The 20572-nt window shown below is 39.2% G+C and overlaps 1 protein-coding gene across 1 annotated transcript in view; it reads left to right on the top strand.

Annotated features, from left to right (window-relative positions):
* LOC137503228 (uncharacterized) overlaps positions 1–16318 on the top strand; it is a 73579-nt gene extending 57261 nt beyond the window's left edge. Inside the window, exons 4-5 of the mRNA XM_068230768.1 lie at positions 11646–11728; positions 16207–16318. Of these exons, the coding sequence (XP_068086869.1) occupies positions 11646–11728; positions 16207–16318 (195 nt within the window). The remainder of the gene's footprint in view (positions 1–11645; positions 11729–16206) is intronic.
* The last annotated feature ends 4254 nt before the right edge of the window (positions 16319–20572 follow it).

Below are 20572 nucleotides of genomic sequence, written 5' to 3'. Positions count from 1 at the left end.
ATAAACTAGCTCTGCTTTTCTGAGTTGATAAGGGAATAAGAACCGCCCTCGACATTGTTGTGGTACATGAAACAATAAGTTAGCACATTAATCCAAATAAAAGCGCTTCTTCCACAGGAAGATAAACAAGATTCAATTCTTACTCTCTTTGAATCCGTAAACAATTCAAAATTACACAACGACCAGGTTTTTAAAGGGACAATGCAATCAACTGACGGGTAGTTGGCACAAACAGAATAGATAACAGGTTTGAAGAAAAGGCTATTAAAGCATACAGCACACAGTTAGTTTCGAGCACAATAAAAAAATAATAAACCAGAGCTCTGCTAACACTTACTGCACCACTTAACGCAGTTAAGACAATTACACCAAGTGACGGTACAAATGCTCTGACCATACATGAAAAGGATAAGTACAGATCAGATTTGTGGAAACGTCTGAGTCCAAACAAACATTAGATAAGAAAAATAAACAAGTACTCACCATAAATTAAACCGGTGAGACCAGAGGGGTGGATAAAATGGAGACATGGTCATCATTTTGAATTGTTTACCCGCATTCAAAAACAGCATCCTTTTATTTAGAAACAAAGAGTTTTAATATTAGACTTTAAGTTGGTTACAAATTAATTAAAGTTATATCCTCGCTGGAAAATTAAATTTTAAAAACTTAGTGCTCAAAGATCAGAAAAACCTACGGTCGACCGTTCATAAGATAAAAATAAATAAATAAATTAATAAATAACATAACAAAGACTACGTACAATTCTGAAACGCCTCTTCAAATCTGATGTATCCTTTAAATACTAATAGCATGACGAATATAAGAACCAAGTGTGATGACTCATCGAGTTCAGGCGCGCCCCGCCAGGCAGCGCTAGAGTTTGGTAGCTCCACAATACCTATCAGCTGGTCTTAGGAATGGTGACGCAGGAAACGTATTACTCCGTAACTGATAAGTATATACACTGTCTTTTATAAAAAAATGAGAGATTACAATTAAAATACTACGGCAGAGAACAATGGCAAAATATCATGCACGGAAATAAGAGCTACGACTTTCATCACAAGTTACTCGAGTGTATACATTGTACCAGGAAGGCCTAGGTCCTGGTCCATGTTAATTGAAAGAAATGTTATTTCCAGCATTAAAGATCCGACCGACGTACGAACATCCATGTAAAGAATGTTCCAGTATGTGCCAGACCCTACGAGTGCGCTAGGCGGAGTCAAGTGACGTCACCTGTCGCTCGAAGCTCACCTCCCCTAGAGATATTTCTCGAAAGAATTTTTCTTTTAACAGCTTTTTAACGCCTTTACCAAATTCAACGGGACAAACGCCGAATTATAGCAAACATCATAAAAGTTAATCCCTGTAAATTTCAAATTAATTCATCAAACGGTTATTGAGTTATAACAATTTAAAGTCTTAACGAAATTACGTAATCACGGTCACATGGCCGAGAGAGAGCCGCCACCCCTCCCTGCGCTGGTATCTATATATGTCAAGGCCAGATAGCTCACAAACCAGTACGAGTACAAGGACAAGCAGACAGCTGTGTGAGTGAGATAGCGAAGAGACCGGCCCGCGTACAGTATGTTCGCGCAGTCACGGTAGAAGTACTTTCTGTCGTATCTCCGGAACGCGAAATTCTATCACCGATAGAATTATTAAAGGACGTCGCACTGCAGTTAGTATATCGCGTCGCGATTACAATATAATCCTAAAGACATTTAAGACTGTAACGCGAGTGAACTTATTGGAGTACAAATATTAACTATTTCATTACGTGTGGACTTAGGTAACTTCAAGTAACATTGAACTTCTACAGAGCCTAATAGTTAGAATCACCAGAACTCATTTCTTCCCGAGTATTGCATTATATTTCTTTATTCACGCTACATCAATATAAGACTCACAGTAGTAATTTGAGTGAAAAAGTAAGAACTTTTCTGAGTTAATATAACATTATAATAACAGGATTAGCAGAAAATATAACTTAATGACTGTGTTCAAAGACTGTGCTTATCGACTTGCTTTCTTTTTTTTTCAAGTGTGAACTGTGTGATTATGAACGTTTCAATAACGACTGTAAATAGTATTTCGTACAGAAAGGACTGTGATTCTTCATACGCCATAAATAGTGTTCAACAGTGTCAGTGATAACCAGTCGCACTAAATGAATTTTCGTGTGCGAAAATCACCCGAACAAGCTACAACTCAACGTGATCCAGTTCCAGCTGTCATCACCTCATCGGGAACGTCAACATCGCCGATCCTGATTATACATGGAACATTCCAGATGCCCATCTTTCGACATTTGGTAGCAACAGTTCTTGTCATAAGTGAGTAACAAACTGACTAAACTTTTTCATTTATTTTGAACAGTGAAACTTCAGTGTCGCGTGTGAACAATTTTCATAATTTCTTAAAAGTGATAAATTTAATTTCAGTTTCATTTCTAGTAGAAAGACTATAGGATTTCAAGTGTGATATATATCGAGATTGACGAACTGAGAACTGAAAACTTTTAATAATTTCTCATATCCATTTACAATTATAAAAGTGTGCTTAGGTTTAAGAAGACTTTAGGTGGAAATTCACACATATGAAAGACTTTGAAACCAATGATATTTATGCAATTTTTTTCAAGAAGATTATTTTCAACATTTAATTTCAATACAAATTTTGAGTCAACAATCATACCGCAGGGTGAAAAATTAATAAATTGTTTTAAAAAAAGATTATTTACCATCTATTATTCGCTCTGCGAGACTATCCTTCTCTGTATCGGCTCCAAAACCAAGTTCCACTCCCTGAGGTCCTACTCATGCCCTTTGCCCACAACTTTTCCTGGTACAGAGAGGATAGTATAATAATAGATGGCGCCGCAACTTCAAGGGCACGATTTTGGAGCCGTACTATAATAATAGATGACATCGCAACTTCAAGGACTCGATTTTGTAGCCGTGCTACAATAATAAATGATGCACTTGTAATAATCGCAACATTCAGGGTTCGATTCAAGTCATTATATTTTGAGCACAGTATTCGACTGCAAAGAACTTGTTGTATTTGACTTATTCGAATATTCCGGAAACATGGATAACTTACTTGCAGCAATCGAAGCTCTCAGGCTTAGCATTAATGATCAGAATGCTAAGATTGATAGGTCTAATAACCAGATAGCACAAATACAGGCGCAGATGGTAGAGTCTAATTCTCAACTACAGGCTCAAAATACTCAACTTCAACAACAAATGCAGGCACAAAATACTCGACTACAGGCGCAGTTAACTGAGTCAAATAGTAAGGTTGAAGACTTAACTTCTAAAATTGACAAAACCTTGGACACTAAGTTTGCTGAAGCGGATAAAGTCATTAACAAAAGACTCACTGAATCTAGTGCCCTTATCGAGCAACGATTCCGTGAAGCTGGAACTCGCCTCGAAAAGAAACTTACTGATTCTAGTGCACAAGTCGAAGCTACATTGAAAAACATGCGGGATCAGTTTGTTGAAAACTTAGAGTCTATTAAGGAAGAAATAAAGACAGAGGTCGTCAAGTCTTTAGACAAAGATCTTAGAAATGTTCTTCCTTCCGTTCAAGCATTTTCCACTGAACTCAAAGATTTACGGACTGAATTTCAAGAATCCCATGGTAACATCTCACAAACCCAAGCAAAGTTAGCTCAGGTGCAGGAAACCTTGCGAGATGCATTAAAGAGCGACGTGGGTAAATTACGAAGCGAGATAGGATTAATTAAGAGCACGCAAGGAGAACTCGACAAGCGTATTACAGGACAGCTAGACAGCACGCATACCCAGATAGCTGCTTTCTGTAAAGACGTACAAGTCATTAAAACTGACTTGAGAAATGAAATAAAAAGTTTAGACACTTCAATTAATTCTAAAATTAAAAATTTGTCCGAAGAAATGAATCAAATTAAACTTAAAGAACATACAACTGACGTCACAATTCCTGGTTCGTCGAGGGAAATACACAACACAACAACCCTTATTAAAGTACCAGATGACAAACCAGTCAAATTTTCAGGACGTGATGAGTACACTGCTCGAGAATTTTTGTTAAATGTCGACGATTACCTGGAGGAGAATAGGGTAGAGGACGATAGGAAACTTAGAGTAGTATCCAAACTTCTAGAAGGACGAGCCTTATCATGGTTCATAGCTTTTAAGAGCAACTTTAAAAACTATGACGACTTTAAACAGGCACTTCTTAAACGCTTTTGGGATTCAGAAAGACAGCACCTTGTCAAGATGCAACTCTACTCTAGTAAATACAATACTTCAGTCAATACTTCCCGATATTCAGATTACTGTCTAATGCAATTAAAGAAGCTCCAGTTTTTAGATCCACCTTTGCCAGATATCGAACTTATTCAGATCCTGACACTTCAATATCCGCCTCATGTTCAAGAGATACTAGTCGCTGCCAACATTAAAACATTGGAGCATTTTGACGCTACTTTGCGTAGGTTAGATACGGCTAATACCCAATCTAGTCCGAAAACTAACAGGAGTCGAGAAATAAATACGAACTCTGCGGAAATAAAACCACCGGAGAGAGAGGAACCCAGGACACGTGAAGAAGGCAGATTAAGCCCTACTAACCCAACCAGATTCCGGAATTTTAGACGTCAGAGGAATCAGGATAGACACCCTTACCAACCTAGAAATTCATGGAGACAGCGCGAAAGCACTCCTGAAGGAAATCGTGAGGCCAGACGACGAGAACTCGAAAGTAGATGGAAGGACACACGGGAATACATCAGGGAGAGAAACCGTAATCCTGATGAACCTGGAGCTACATCCCTGGAATATCATCGTCAATTCGGACCAAGAGAACAAAGATCACCTGATCCTGACTCAACAGGCGCTATAAAAAAAAAGCCGATCTCACAATAGGGAGATTGACTACAGGACACGATGAGGTCGAAACGTCAAATTATTGTACTGCTGTTATCAATTACTGGCATATTGACGATTCCGAATTACGATTCGAAGACGCACAAACACTAAGGCCAATTATTACACGTTCATTACCTGTCATAACAGTACGCACAGGCAACCTACAGGTGATTACGCTCATCGATTCTGGAGCGCAAGCTTCTTTAATTTCTGATAAGCTTGTAGACTCGCTTAAAGATCAGAACAATGTTTTGTTATTACCTGCAGCTCAAATTAAAGTAAGAGGGATAGTTCCTGATAAGATTGTTAAATGTAAATCCCAGGCATTTTTAGAGTTTGAAATTAACAGTCAGATGTTCGAACACATATTTTTGGTAGTATCACGTCTTAACTTCAACTTAATACTTGGATCAGATTTTATGATCAAATACAAAGGAACCATTGACTATGATGCCAACCTCGTAAGATTCAAGAATAATTCCGTAGAACTACAGCTGGTAGGACGAGGTGACCTGGAAGTTCAAGAGAAGGGAGCCCGTTTTGTAGCAGCCGGTGGTGACATTATTAAGCCCGCTGTAAGCGAGGTTGCGCCAGCCGTAGCAGAAAGTAGAAAGGGTGACCAAAGTGAGGACGATGCAGAGTCCCTATTCAATGAGAACTCCATTATAGGTCCGGATTATATAATGTCAGTAGCCAGTGTGGTTGAAGACCCGGAAATTAAATTAAAATTGGAGGAGGCTAAAAATGACGTTCTACAGAAATTTGCATGTGTATTCGATGACAAGCCTGGAGAGATAGCTGACTACGAATATCATCTTGATGTAAATGACTTGTCTCCTTATCAGAAGAAACCATATCCCGTACCCGAAAAATATCGAGAAGAAGTTCGTAACTTAATTCATAAAATGACAGATGATGGGATAATTTCGCCTTGCGTAACTAAGTACTTGAATCCATTGGCCATAGTACGTAAGCCTGTATTTATAACTCAGCTAATTCATAAAATGACAATATGTACCACAGGAAGAGTAAAGCCTGGAAAAGAAAATCCTGCGTATTTTCTTTTCGTCCAACCAAGGGGAAGATGTACCAGGAAGGCCTAGGTCCTGGTCCATGTTAATTGAAAGAAATGTTATTTCCAGCATTAAAGATCCGACCGACGTACGAACATCCATGTAAAGAATGTTCCAGTATGTGCCAGACCCTACGAGTGCGCTAGGCGGAGTCAAGTGACGTCACCTGTCGCTCGAAGCTCACCTCCCCTAGAGATATTTCTCGAAAGAATTTTTCTTTTAACAGCTTTTTAACGCCTTAACCAATTTCAACGGGACAAACGCTGAATTATAGCAAACATCATAAAAGTTAATCCGTGTAAATTTCAAATTAATTCATCAAACGGTTATTGAGTTATAACAATTTAAAATCTCAACGAAATTACGTAATCACGGTCACATGGCCGAGAGAGAGCCGCCACCCCTCCCTGCGCTGGTATCTATATATGTCAAGGCCAGATAGCCCACAAACCAGTACGAGTACAAGGACAAGCAGACAGCTGTGTGAGTGAGATAGCGAAGAGACCGGCCCGCGTACAGTATGTTCGCGCAGTCACGGTAGAAGTACTTTCTGTCGTATCTCCGGAACGCGAAATTCTATCACCGATAGAATTATTAAAGGACGTCGCACTGCAGTTAGTATATCGCGTCGCGATTACAATATAATCCTAAAGACATTTAAGACTGTAACGCGAGTGAACTTATTGGAGTAGAAATATTAACTATTTCATTACGTGTGGACTTAGGTAACTTCAAGTAACATTGAACTTCTACAGAGCCTAATAGTTAGAATCACCAGAACTCATTTCTTCCCGAGTATTGCATTACATTTCTTTATTCACGCTACATCAATATAAGACTCACAGTAGTAATTTGAGTGAAAAAGTAAGAACTTTTCTGAGTTAATTTAACATTATAATAACAGGATTAGCAGAAAATATAACTTAATGACTGTGTTCAAAGACTGTGCTTATCGACTTGCTTTCTTTTTTTTCAAGTGTGAACTGTGTGATTATGAACGTTTCAATAACGACTGTAAATAGTATTTCGTACAGAAAGGACTGTGATTCTTCATACGCCATAAATAGTGTTCAACAGTGTCAGTGATAACCAGTCGCACTAAATGAATTTTCGTGTGCGAAAATCACCCGAACAAGCTACAACTCAACGTGATCCAGTTCCAGCTGTCATCACCTCATCGGGAACGTCAACATCGCCGATCCTGATTATACATGGAACATTCCAGATGCCCATCTTTCGACATTTGGTAGCAACAGTTCTTGTCATAAGTGAGTAACAAACTGACTAAACTTTTTCATTTATTTTGAACAGTGAAACTTCAGTGTCGCGTGTGAACAATTTTCATAATTTCTTAAAAGTGATAAATTTAATTTCAGTTTCATTTCTAGTAGAAAGACTATAGGATTTCAAGTGTGATATATATCGAGATTGACGAACTGAGAACTGAAAACTTTTAATAATTTCTCATATCCATTTACAATTATAAAAGTGTGCTTAGGTTTAAAAAGACTTTAGGTGGAAGATTATTTTCAACATTTAATTTCAATACAAATTTTGAGTCAACAATCATACCGCAGGGTGAAAAATTAATAATTTGTTTTAAAAAAAGATTATTTACCATCTATTATTCGCTCTGCGAGACTATCCTTCTCTGTATCGGCTCCAAAACCAAGTTCCACTCCCTGAGGTCCTACTCATGCCCTTTGCCCACAACTTTTCCTGGTACAATATACATAAATAACACAGCTCCCAGCATATTAAAAAAACACCCATGAACTATTTAAAGGTAATACTCTACTTACCATCCCAGTTTGTCGGTTACTGGACTTTCGAAAGCTTGCGTGAAGATTTGGCGGATGTTAGAGGTTGTAAATCTCGCCGGATTTCTTTCACTCTGAAGAAAAATCGACACTTCAGATAATGATAAACAAGGCTGGGGATTATATCCATAACATGTTGAAGACAACAGCCAGCACCTGAAGGATCAACTGAAATTTTGTCTATAGAATCGATACAATCAAAAAATATTTCGCTCCACATCGATTTTGAGTTCAGTTTTCCACTAAATACTTTCTCGGCCTGGAAAAGAATGTCACATATACTTTTCGAAGGCCGTGTTAAGAACACTTCATTGTTGCTTGAACCGTAGTCTTTTATTTCGGAGAGAACTGAAAATGTACTGTGATTATTATCACGTAGAGAATGGGCACAGAGCGAACACTTAATAAATTTAGAAGAGTGCTTAACAACGTACCTAGCCAAATGGTTCACTAAACACTTCTCAATCGAAGAGTTTCGAATTGTGTATTTCTAACCTGCTTCTCCAATAAATTAATTCTCGATCTTGCTGAGTTTAGACTGGATCTAGCTCGATTTAAATTTCGATTAGCATTTTTAGGCGCCTTTTGAGCGATAATATTGTCTTTTCGGCATCAGAAAGCACACTAGAATAACCCAAATTTTGATCAACATTAGACTGACCTTTTAATTCTCCACTTGCTGCTACACTCCCGTCTTCAATCTTCTTCTTCTCCTAGTGGTGTCTAGATTCTTTTTTCCTGTTGGGAGTTTCAGGGGACTTAATCTCACTTGAAAGGTATTTCGGCAAATTCGGGAAAATGTGAGGCACTGCTCCTGGACGTAATTTCCATCTCTCACGAGGCATAACCACTTTTTCACCATTCACTATAAAGTTATCTGATTTTACTATCAAATCATCAGAGAAATGAACTTGACAAATTCTACTATTCCTTTCGTGGAATAGCTCTGGCCCATTTTTCAAATTTATTTCTATCCTTCGGTGGTGAAAATTATTTTATCCCATTAACTACTCTACTATAGCTTGACTAATTATAGCCAGGCACAGAACAGTACGGCATGTTGGACTATTAATATAATCAGGCCACATAACACACGTGCTGTAAGTGCTCAACACACAATGAACTGAGTTTAGGAACTGAGAGCAAAGGAAATTCAACTTGTTGACTTGAAATATCTTGCACAATAACATCTCCCGCCCTTTCCAACACATGGTTTGCCGATCTATTGAAGCACGTGTTGGACACCGACGTTTGCAGTGCTCCCAGTGGTGGGTCCACAAACTACCACGCTATAACAGTTGAGTCAACACACTTGGTTCTTATATTCGTCAAGCTAATAGATTACCTTGGAAAGTTTATTCTTTCGATCATATATCTTATCCAACCTTTAAACAATTTGACTTATATAGTGATTTTCTTGATACTGAAACGTTATTTGGGGTATATTCCAAGGAGCTCCCACAAGGAGGGGTGGAATATTACGATCAAGTTTCCAAGAATTAGCTTACCCCATAATAATAATAGGAATAATAATAATAATAATAATAATAATAATAATAATAATAATAATAATAATAATAATAATAATAATAATAATAATAATAATAATAATAATAATAATAATAATAGTAAGGTCCGCGACACAGGTTAGGAAAATGTGCCAGCAGGGAGAGAAAAATGCCAAAATTAATTAAAACAAAAACAGGTTAAACAACCCGCAATACTAAAATCATAACAGGGACATCAATTCATTTCCACCAACATCCATCAACAATCAGCATCACCTTCAATTAACACAATATTCCCATGGCAACGAAAACACCCTAGGTAGTTAAGGAAAAGGGCCAGTCATAGGCCACCAATCAACAATAGGCATATACGTGTTAAGAGACAAAAGAAAATCAGGACGCCGAAGATCACGAAAATACCAAACAAATTAATTAAAAATGTAACCCAGACGAAGGAAATGAAGGAAAATTAAATGGAAAACGAACATAAATTCCACACCCTTGTAGCAGCTCGCTTGGTTAGTAACCCTGCCAAAACATTGCGTAAACCCCTATTTACAACGGCTAGAAAGCCGCTACCAGACATTAAGTATTAAATTTACAATTTCCGAGAATAAGGATTAATATTAATTCACTGCAGGCGCAAGTCCCAAATGAACAAAAGTGGTTTACATATAAGTATTTTGACTGGAAAAATTTTCAAACACCGCAAGGCTAAAACGTAGAATTTAGTTGAAGCAAAGTTACATCCTGTCGCAGTACGCACTTCACATTTTGAAATATTCAGTTTACCAGTTGGAACAAGTTAAAGATGAGTTGGAAAAAACACTTACAGTGTAGTATCTTGCCGTAGTCGTGAGTTCGCTTCAGCATAATATCCTTACTTACGTATGGTAAAGGAAACCCTTAGAGTGCACTCAAAAATTCCAGGCGAGGTACATTAAATAAAAAGATTTGAAAGGAAATTGCAAAGTTTACGAGTGCATAAGCCCTATCAAACCAACTTCACCCTGGGTCTATCCACCCCACCAAGCGGATAAGCACGCCGTCCTTCCATCACAGGAGAACCTTAATGGCGATAACCCAGAAGCCTACAAGTCAGGCCACATTCGCAATGTTTACGTGCGCATACTCGCTCGGTGGAGGGGGAGAGTGGCGAGATACTTCATACCGACAACACTAGAATGCAGGAGAATACTGGAAAAGGCACTGTCTGGCCATACACCACAGATGGGCACATTAATAACATTACAGCCGGCGGAAGTTAATGTTTATAAATATTGAAAACCATGGTATCTGTGACCATGAATCACTTGATGAATAACGCAGCGGCAAACCACATTAAAGACACGAATTTCAATGGCCATGCAGCCAGCACTTAAGTATTCACAGAGAGGGTATACATTATTACTCCGGTAATAAGAGGATAATTAAAATAGCTAGTCATTGTTGAAATAGGGATCAGCAGAAAGGAAAAAAGAAGCAAGGAATATTATTGGGTAATGTTTTTGGAGATAGTATTTATTATTATTATTATTTATTTATTTCCTTAAATTGTACATGTACAAATACACGGAAGTGCTTCCATCCCCATATGCATGTGTACATATTCTCTGCTGATTATTCACAAATATATCGGCAATTTTAAATTTACGTATTTACAAATGTTCCTCTTTTTCTATGCTAAATTGCCTAGTGCTGTCCTACAGTGTGTCCCTTTCCACATTCTTACCTCTCTTATCAGTTGTCTGAACAGCAGTGGCAAAAGGGACTTGGGTTAAGACGCAGCAGGTCGTTATGCAAGTTAGGTTCCAAAAAGCGTAAGAAAATAGAATGTATAAATGCGATGAAAATTTTAATCTTATAGCAGTTGTATATTAATATTTGAAATAATCCCACGTGTTGTATATGAGTTGATAATGTTTTTAAATACAGAGGATATTACGAGTAAAATTTTGTAAATTATATAAATTTATTAACGATGAGCTGTGTGTTTAATAGAAAAAAGTTAGTGTAAATTGTATAATACTGTATTTTAAGATATTGTCTTCCTCTCTGTTCATTGACAATTTACTGCCTGATAGTAAGGTATTTTTATATACGATTTGCGACCAAGGTAGACACCTCCTTTGCATTTGAAGCGATTTTGATTTGATCGTTTCTTTCCACTCTTATATTTTTAAAGTGGGAGATAAATTAATTATACTCTTCTTGTGCCACTATGAATTTTTTTTCTCAGCTGTTTCTTGTTTACGCCTAATATATTTTATTCCCTTACTTCTTTATTCTACTTTTCTTATTTCTTACTTACAGCCTTCTGAATATATTAAGGAGGAAATATTCATAGAAGAACATACTGATGATCAGCTGTTGCCGTACATCAAGGAAGAAACGAAGTACGTACACTACGAATCCTATACAATATGGAATATATTGTACCTATTCACAGTTGTGTTCAGTAGTGGTTGGTTTATGTCCAACAGCTAGTGTTTTTCATCAGTTTAATCCTTTCTTTACAAGGATTCATTTAAACGCTAATATATTAAAATTCTGTTAGTTATATTTATCTAAAATATTCAGGAATTTTAAGATCATATTTTTGTTCCGTCATGGAGTTATAATGAATATATATATATATAAAATCTTTGGTAAAGCTAGATATTTTTAAGTGTATTTCTTTACAATACCTTTAAGCAACCATGTACAATGTGTTCTTTCTTTCACTGTCAATGCATGATTTGTTCATCACATTCCTATTATTTGAAGTGTCGTCTGCAACTATTACCTACAGATAGTCTCACTAATTTTGTACATTCGTACTCTACCAGGATCCATGTATGGCCTGGAACATAATTTTATTTAATGGAAGTCTCCTCAGCGGGGCGACCCTAGCATGCGAAGTAGCGCAAGAGAACGGTTCGGGCATGCAAACAGCAAGCAAGATAGTCACACAGGAGCGTGATGCAGCTATCACGTGACACCTCCTGATATTGTCGAACATACTAGAAGAAATTGTACTAACTTTGGAACCCATTAAGATACCAATTAATGAGATACGCCGTCGTATAGCCCATTATTTACAGACAAACATACTGCAGTTTCATTAATATCCTCCTACGGACTTAAGAGCAATTCAGGTATAAAAAAGTTGATTTTTTCATGAGGGGAGGAAGCTAACCTTGGCGGATTGGTATGAAAGAACGGGGTCATTTCAATTCTAAACTCGCTCCCGTCGTGTAGTCATGCTGTCTCACGTGAACGGGTTCGCGAGGTTCGAACTTAAGACATCACATCGTACGAACTCTACGGTAAAATTTTCGACAAGACTTATAAAATAATAACTCGTGTTGGAACTTAGAAACTTTTCGAGTGATATGATACTAAATTAATAATTTCAAAGTGTCTTCAATGATTAATGATATTTAATCACTTCACAGACTTAGTACTTTCCACTGCAAATCGAACAAATTTAATTGATTTAAACTTGCATTCAAATGAAACTGACTGTAAATATTCATGAGAAATAAGCGTATGAATATTAAGACGATTCTGAAGTGAAATAATTGGACATTTAATCTCTCATACTAATCTATTTCATAATATTACCTTAAATACGTGTGTAATAACTATTGACTGAAGTTTTAATAAGGCTAAACCTTCATCACAAGTGAACAGTATTTGACATTGTATGTCATTGTCGTCATAGGAACTTGTGAATATCCGCGAATTAAGTATCTCGTTGTGGCGAATAAGACTGATTTTCGTTTTTAAATATGTTATAACTGTGTTTCAACATGAACAGTGTATCCAATCTAGTGAGCAATAACAATTAACTACCAGTGATTAAACATTAGTAAAATACAGTGCCAATTTTACGACTTACAAGCATAGAACACTCACAAGTTAATCTTGTCGGTTGAACGTTTTCGTGTTTATAAAGTTTATAAGTGACACGCTGAAACCCTGACCGAGTGCCTATTTTGTCATATCAACCTGCTGACATTTCGACTACGTGGGAGTTGGAACGTGGTGACTTCATTGAATTTAAACGTGGTTACTACGCGGGACATGGAACGCGGTTTGAGGTTGGATTCGGAACGTGGTTACTACGCGGGAATCAGACGTGGTACCATGGGGATGGCATCACAACACCAGCTGCCAAGGACTGCATATGCTGTTCGTTGAACTGCATTTCTCTACATTTCCAGTTTGATATTCAGATATTTCAGGTGATATGAGTGCCTCTCTAAACAAACTTGAGATTTAAACAGACTGTATTACAAGTTGAACTTAAAATCAGTGATTTCATTCATAATCCAACAAAATATTTCGCTCATTGGAAGTCACATTACATTTTATACGCGTTGAATGAGAGTTCTAAAATAGACTATAGCACAGAACTTTAGAAGAAGATAAAACTTACAAAATTTTGAATTTTTAAAGTATTAAAAGGGCTCTAGAGAAAGTCATTTTTCAAGTGAAAGGGTGTTATATTCATTTTCAATTTTTGTCGTTTTAACCAATACTTTATGAACTTTATCAGGAAAGAACTTATTGATTTTCAATGAAAGATAATCGTTTCATGTTAAGAGATGGACAATCATAATTTTTTTTCAATTAGCCATATAGCCTATGGTTTGACTTGAAACCAGATTACTGATGGAAAGTACGAATTCTGAAAGGTTCATTTGATTTTGTGGGTAGTTAGAATCTTATCGACTGTTATGTGACGCATTGACTTGTTCCTACTGTACATTCGCAACTAGTGGCAAGAAATATTCATTTCAGTCCTCAGAACTACCCAGTACCAGCTTACACTCTCTCATTAGTCAGAGTAGAACCATGCACACATCTGAAGATCGCCCAAATATGTCAACTCTTCGAGGTTGAAATTCTGCTGTTTCCTTGTAATTTTTGTGTAACAGGGCACAATAGGCTTTGCTAGAGAACAATCATGTATTATGACCACCAATAAAAATGTGTCTTATGAGAACTTTTCATACACAAAATGCGCATTTCTGGTTTTAGATGGAGTTTAAATAAGCTTTCCTCTTCCTAAGCATATCTTGTGCAGAGGCAGTCTCGAAGCAGCAAAGCGACAAGCCTTTTGTGTGTATGCTTTCTCATTGGTGTATAAGGCAGAGGACAGTGCATTGTCTATGTAGCTTAGTCCATTGTGTGTCATAGATTTTAGATGCTTCTGAAGGATTCAGTCGACCGGATCTTATCTACTGCTTCCCACTTTTATATCTCACCTCAGGTGCTATTTTATCCTGACTCTCATTTCAGCAGTCTACAAATATCTTGCAGAAACTTAAATTGGTTCTTTTAAAATGTGTAAAATATTTGCCGTGTCAGTTTGGTACTGAATTACATATGAACAGATTTTTAAGGTTCATACAATTTCCTAATTGCTGACATGTGGAAAGGCACATATTTATGAGCTTGTCAATTAGTTATGCGATTACCTTCCATTTGTGGAACGACACACCGCCCTAAGCTAAGTAATTAGTGATGAGGCAAACTTCCGTTTGTGTAGACACATGGTCTTGAACTAAACATGTAGTGATGCGGTGTCCTTCCACTTGTAGAGTATCGAGTGTCACTTAGCCCTAAGCTGACCTCTTTGTGCCACTCCTCCATAGTCTTCATATTTATAGACGTGATTAGGGTGAAAGTAACAAATTAATTATTATGATTGTCTGCTATCTATGACGGATGTAAGCAGAAATATGAATTGCAAAATTCCATACAGGCTAGAATAAGCTGACGGTCTCCCCTCTTGTTGGTCCTCGTAGAATTTCACCGGATATTCAAACTATCACTCCCGGTTAAAAGAGATACTCCTGAATTTTGTATTTTGTTGAGTTATATACTTCTCTTTATAATGCATTTATAGGAGTCACATAAACACGAAATCCAGAAGCGTTCTCTCATTCAGACACTATTTTCTGGAAATAAGACAATATAGATATTAGACATAGGCTTTAAGGGAGAGAATTTGAACATACCACGTTGAATTATAGGATGTGTAAAATATCCATTGTATCCCATTTCTATAACACAATATTCATCAATCTGCTTCTTGTTTCTCTGCTCCTTTAATGTTAGTCCTGCGTGGTGGGAGGCTCCAGTGTTGTGATTCATTGTCTCCAGTTAGTTCGGTGTCGGGCTATGTTTCTATGTAGTCTCACAGTTTTCAGGTCATTGTGCACTTTGTCCTATGCTGTCCTGTTTGCCCTTGCGCCGGTTTTCACTTACTTTCTGTGTATACGCTGAATTTTTCAATATATCGTCCTCGGCACGCAAATATGCCCAAACCAGCGCACACGCCTTTCCTCAATTTTCTTCACTATCGGTGCAATGCCAGAACGCTTTCTAATAACATCATTTGATATGTGATCGAGTCTAGTTAAGCCAGCCATTCATCTATGCATCTTCGTATCCATGATGCTTAGTTGGCGTTCTACCTCCTTTTTAGCTGGCCAGCAATCGTTGCCATACAAAACGACAGAACGGATACGAGTTCAGTAGATCGTACATTTCGGATGGTCCTTCATCTGACGGTCACAAGGGCGCCCGTTTTCATTCTGAACTTCAGCCAGGCATTGCATATCCTTAAGTTGACTTCAGCAGTAAGTCGGCCATCATCAGAGATTTTGGAGCCAAGATACTTAAATTTCTCTTCTCGTACTATATCTTCACCTTCATCATGCATACTTCCAACTTCTCAACGATGTAATGTCATGTATTTTGTCTCCATTTTGTTGAGGCGCGGGACGTATTGTGCTAGTCGATTGTTACAATCTTCTGTTTGGCGCTTATTCTCTGCAGCATTTACATGCAGATGTGTCCATGGTATTGGACTGTGCAGGTCTGATGTAATGATGTCCATCACAATAATGAACAGCAGTGGTGATAAGGCAGGGCCTTGGTGGAATTCTGCAGTTACGCGGAAGTCATCAGACGCTCTTGCGGCAGCTTGAATATAACTCCTTGGATCTACATAGATCAATTATACCCTCTCAACTAGGTGCTCCATAATGCCATGTTCTTGTAGCGCTGACTGATTAGGTTATGATATACCGGATGGAAGTCCTTCTCAGGGTCCAGAAAGTCGTGATGAAGCCTCTTATTCTTTTCGCAGTGCCTCTCACGTAACAGCACTGCAACGTGGGTTGCTCCTGTTGTGCCACAATTGTACACAAATCCAGCTTGGCTTGTTGTGTGTTTGTTTACATTGCTAATCCTTTTGTCGAAGATTTGTTCGAAATCTCTCACTGCGTGGCTCAGAAGTATGATCGGACGGTAATTAGAAAAGTCGGCCGGGCTTCCCTTTTTTCAATGGATACTCCGTCGTCAATCTGTTGGATTTTGACCTTCTTTGATGATCTGTTTGAAAAGCTTCCTTCAGCCACCGTGCTGCATCCACCCATTCAGAGAAACAAAACTCTGCCGGAAGATAATCAGGACAGATGGCTTTCCCTGGTGTCATTTCTTTCAGCATAGCCTGGACTTCGGTGACGTCAATTTCCTACATTGGACCTTCAACAGAGGAGGTGATTGGGATTGGTAGATACTGAAATTCCACGATTGAAAGTTTGTCAAAGAAGTTCCGCCATTGTACTCGCGCTTCCCGCCAGTCGAGTAGTAAACAGTCTGTTTCGTCATTGATGATGTAAAACGTTGTACTTCTTCCGTTTAGCGATGCCTCGATTTGACTAGCCATTAAGTATTCCGCTCGTTTTCGCGCATGTCAGGTTTCATATACAGACCTGCTTACCGGTTTGTTTTTATTACATCAACAACCTCTTTCACTTTAATACTGGATGCTTTGTAGGCATTCCAACGAGCAAAAAACACGTGGTAGGCCTACAGCTGTTTATTTAACCGTACAGCATATTTAACATCGTCATTCCGAAGCCACGTGTCATAGTTAATCCTTCATTTTCGTCGCCCTGACTGAGTTGTTTCAAGAATGGAGCGTGCGGCGCCTTTCAGTTTAATCCAACTCACTTCAACTATGGTGATTCGTGGCACTGTAACGTTTGCAACAACGGTGGGCTGCTTCTTCAGGCGCCACCGTTTGATCCCATTTGGTCCATTTCCTGCGAAGTATTGAACTCTTGGTGACTTTATCCGCAGCTCACAGATGAGTCGTCTATGTTGCATCGCAACGGTTTCGTAAGGAACAACTGTTGTCTCTAGAACATCTTTGAGATTCCTTCGTCTCACAAGGAAGTAGTCAATGTGAGTTGGATGGGAGTCACTGTTGTACGTGACTAGGTGAATATCACGCTTTTTGGACCGTCTGTTCGCGATGATCAGTTTCTGCATAATCGGGCATTTGTTGGCCATTGTCGTTCCTCTGAACATATCCATGAACGCCATGGACTGTGTGTAATTCTTTCCTCTGTCACCGGCATCGATAACATAGTAAGCGGTCTTATTGTCAGGCAGTGCCCTGAAGCGATCTTTGCTTTCCGTGCTAATACTATTAGTTGTTCTTCGGCTTCCATTGTACATGAGTTAGTAATCGCACCCCGCTTCGCATGACTTTTCTCCACTACATATTTTTTCCTGCACCTCGCATATGCCTATATGCCTTCTCTCATATGCTGTGGTTAATTTGCTACTTCATACAGGCATAGTTGAGTGATGGGATACAGAATGGGGATACTCGCTTGCCTAGCCATCACAGCCCACGCGACGGTAACCCTTGCATACGTTTCATGCTTACTGGGCCCTGCCAAAGCGCGTCTCTTACAGAGGACGCCCTAAAATTGGTTCTGATTACATGAGGCATATTTCTGTAAACATGTGACAGTATTATTTTACGGCCGGCGTGTCTGGAAGCATTTTAGAGCTCATGACAGCAGGTAGTTACGCCGCTCCGGACATGGGGAACAGACGCCTTTTGCAGCCCCTCCGCTAAAAATAAAACGTTACGCTCCTTGCTGCATTAACTTTCAGAAAGGTAGAGTACCTCTTCTGCCAACTGCTCCGTACCGAACGTCTCCATCTCCGCCAAAATTTCCATTAAAGACTTTGTGTGTGTTTACTCCGCGAGAGCTATGATATTTAGCTCAAGTCTGCCGGCAGACCAGTGGGCAACCTTTATACGTCACCTGGGACGTGCCACATGTTAGAACAATATAGCTGATTCGTGGAGAATATTTATCAACGCAAATTGAAATACCATTTTACTGAAAAAGTAATTGTAAACCTGATAAATCACTAGTCACAAACATCGCGTAATCACGTAAAGAAGAATGGCCACAGCCTTTTGCACCTTTTGCTTGGCGTGATATGCCTCAAAACGTATGACATACAATCCAGTGTCACGGTTGAGTAAAGTTACTCTTGCTATACCCTGTTTAAATTGCAAGTTAATCAGCTGAAAGTGCTAATCCGTATTAAAAAAGTGATATATTTAAGTGCCTTCTTCTTTGAAAAATAATCATCATGTCGGTAAAGGAAGTAGCTAAGAAGATATCGGCTTTCGAAGATAGCATGAAAGACTTTCAAGCTCGCCTAGACTCAGCAGTCAGTGCCGCTAACCCACCGAACGTGCTTCAAGCGCTTGGTGCCGAGTTCCAGGAATTCAAGAAACAGGCCAGCGAGGACATCTCCATGCTTAAAGGGGAGTTGAAGGCTCTTGAAGATCGGCTCCAGAAACAAGACGACGCGTTGGACGAGGCCGAACAGTACAGTCGCCGGAACTGCCTATTATTGCATGGTGACCCGGAACAGCCGTCCGAGGACGTCTACATTAAAATGCTGGACACACTGAAAAATAAACTTTCGGTTGAACTTTCAATTCTTGATGTGGATCGCTGCCACAGGCTAGGCCGCCGAAATAGAACGTCTGCCGAAGTGGTCTCACAGGGAAATCGGCCTATAATTATAAAGTTCCTACGATTCCATGATCGGGATCGAGTGTGGCGCGCAAAGCGAGCTCTGAAGGGCAGTGGGCTCATGCTAACTGAGTCCCTCACAAGTGCGAGAAAGCATATACTTAATCAGGCAAGGGATTTATGGGGACTGCAGAAATGCTGGACTCAAGATGGACGCATCTGTGTATTAAGAGAAGATGGAACCAAATCTCAGATATCCACGATGGCACAGTTAAAAAACATTGCAGGGAGTAGGATGAACTCGTGAAATTAAGAGAAAGAAATTATGTGTGTAGTACCGATTATTAATCTATATTTGTGTGTGTGTATGTGTGTGCTTGTGAAAGTCAGTGAATCTACTCACCAGGTTGCTGGGGTAAGCTTATTTTACATCTTACTTAACTTTTGTTTTTCATACTGCTTACTTTCATATGATTGTTGACCAGTATAACGGTAATACTATTGACCTGCATTCCTCTCCACAGCCCTCACCCTCCCCTTCTCTTTCGTCCCTACCACCTTCAACAGGACTTGTGTTGCAAGAGCAGCTCAGTAGCCACCCGCGATCGTTACATTGTTGCCACCTAAATGGCCAGTCATTATTAGCTCATATGGAGGAGGTTGTGGTAGCAGGTAGGGACCCTCTTCGGAGGCAGCCCTACCCAGGGAGTGGCGCCCCTGCCTATGTGAGTCCCAGAGCACACTGACCCGGTGTGTAACATCTGGTATGGGTCCCAGCTCAGGGTTACGAGTGAAGACCTCAACGGCATCTACGGCGGAGAAGGTGGACTTCGGTACGGCGGAGATGGCGGAAGGGGCATACCCGTAGCGTCTGTACTCCAGAGGAGCGGCTACGAAAGGCGTCTGTCTCCATGTTAGGGGCGGCCTAATTTTGAACCTGGCAGTAGGTATAAAATGTCTTTGGGTGTGGCGAGCCCATCGTAACAATAGCCTATATGGATAAAGCAAATATGGTGCCTCGGAAAAGGTTAGGGCGTCCCCTGCTAAAAGCGACGCGCAGCTCTTCAGGTGCTGGGGGAACTGTGAAAAATGGGCAACCAGCACCAAACTACATCAAAATTGCAACAATTAACGTACTGACACTGACGGGAAAGACAGAAGAACTGGTGGACTTCATGATAGAAAAAGATATAGCCATACTTGGACTGTGCGAGACCAAGAAGAGAGGTACAGGGGAGATCCCTCTGAGAGAAGGATACAGGCTGTATTACAGCGGAGGACCTGAAGCAAAAAATGGAGTGGCCATCATACTTAGAAGAGAAATCCAAGAATATCTGGAATATACAAAGTACGTCAGCGATAGGATGATGATGATGAGACTCC

Source organism: Anabrus simplex, chromosome X (genome assembly GCF_040414725.1).
Source record: "Anabrus simplex isolate iqAnaSimp1 chromosome X, ASM4041472v1, whole genome shotgun sequence".
Taxonomy (NCBI): domain Eukaryota; kingdom Metazoa; phylum Arthropoda; class Insecta; order Orthoptera; family Tettigoniidae; genus Anabrus; species Anabrus simplex.
Note: the sequence above shows the minus strand (reverse complement) of the source record. Positions and strands in the feature narration are given on the sequence as shown.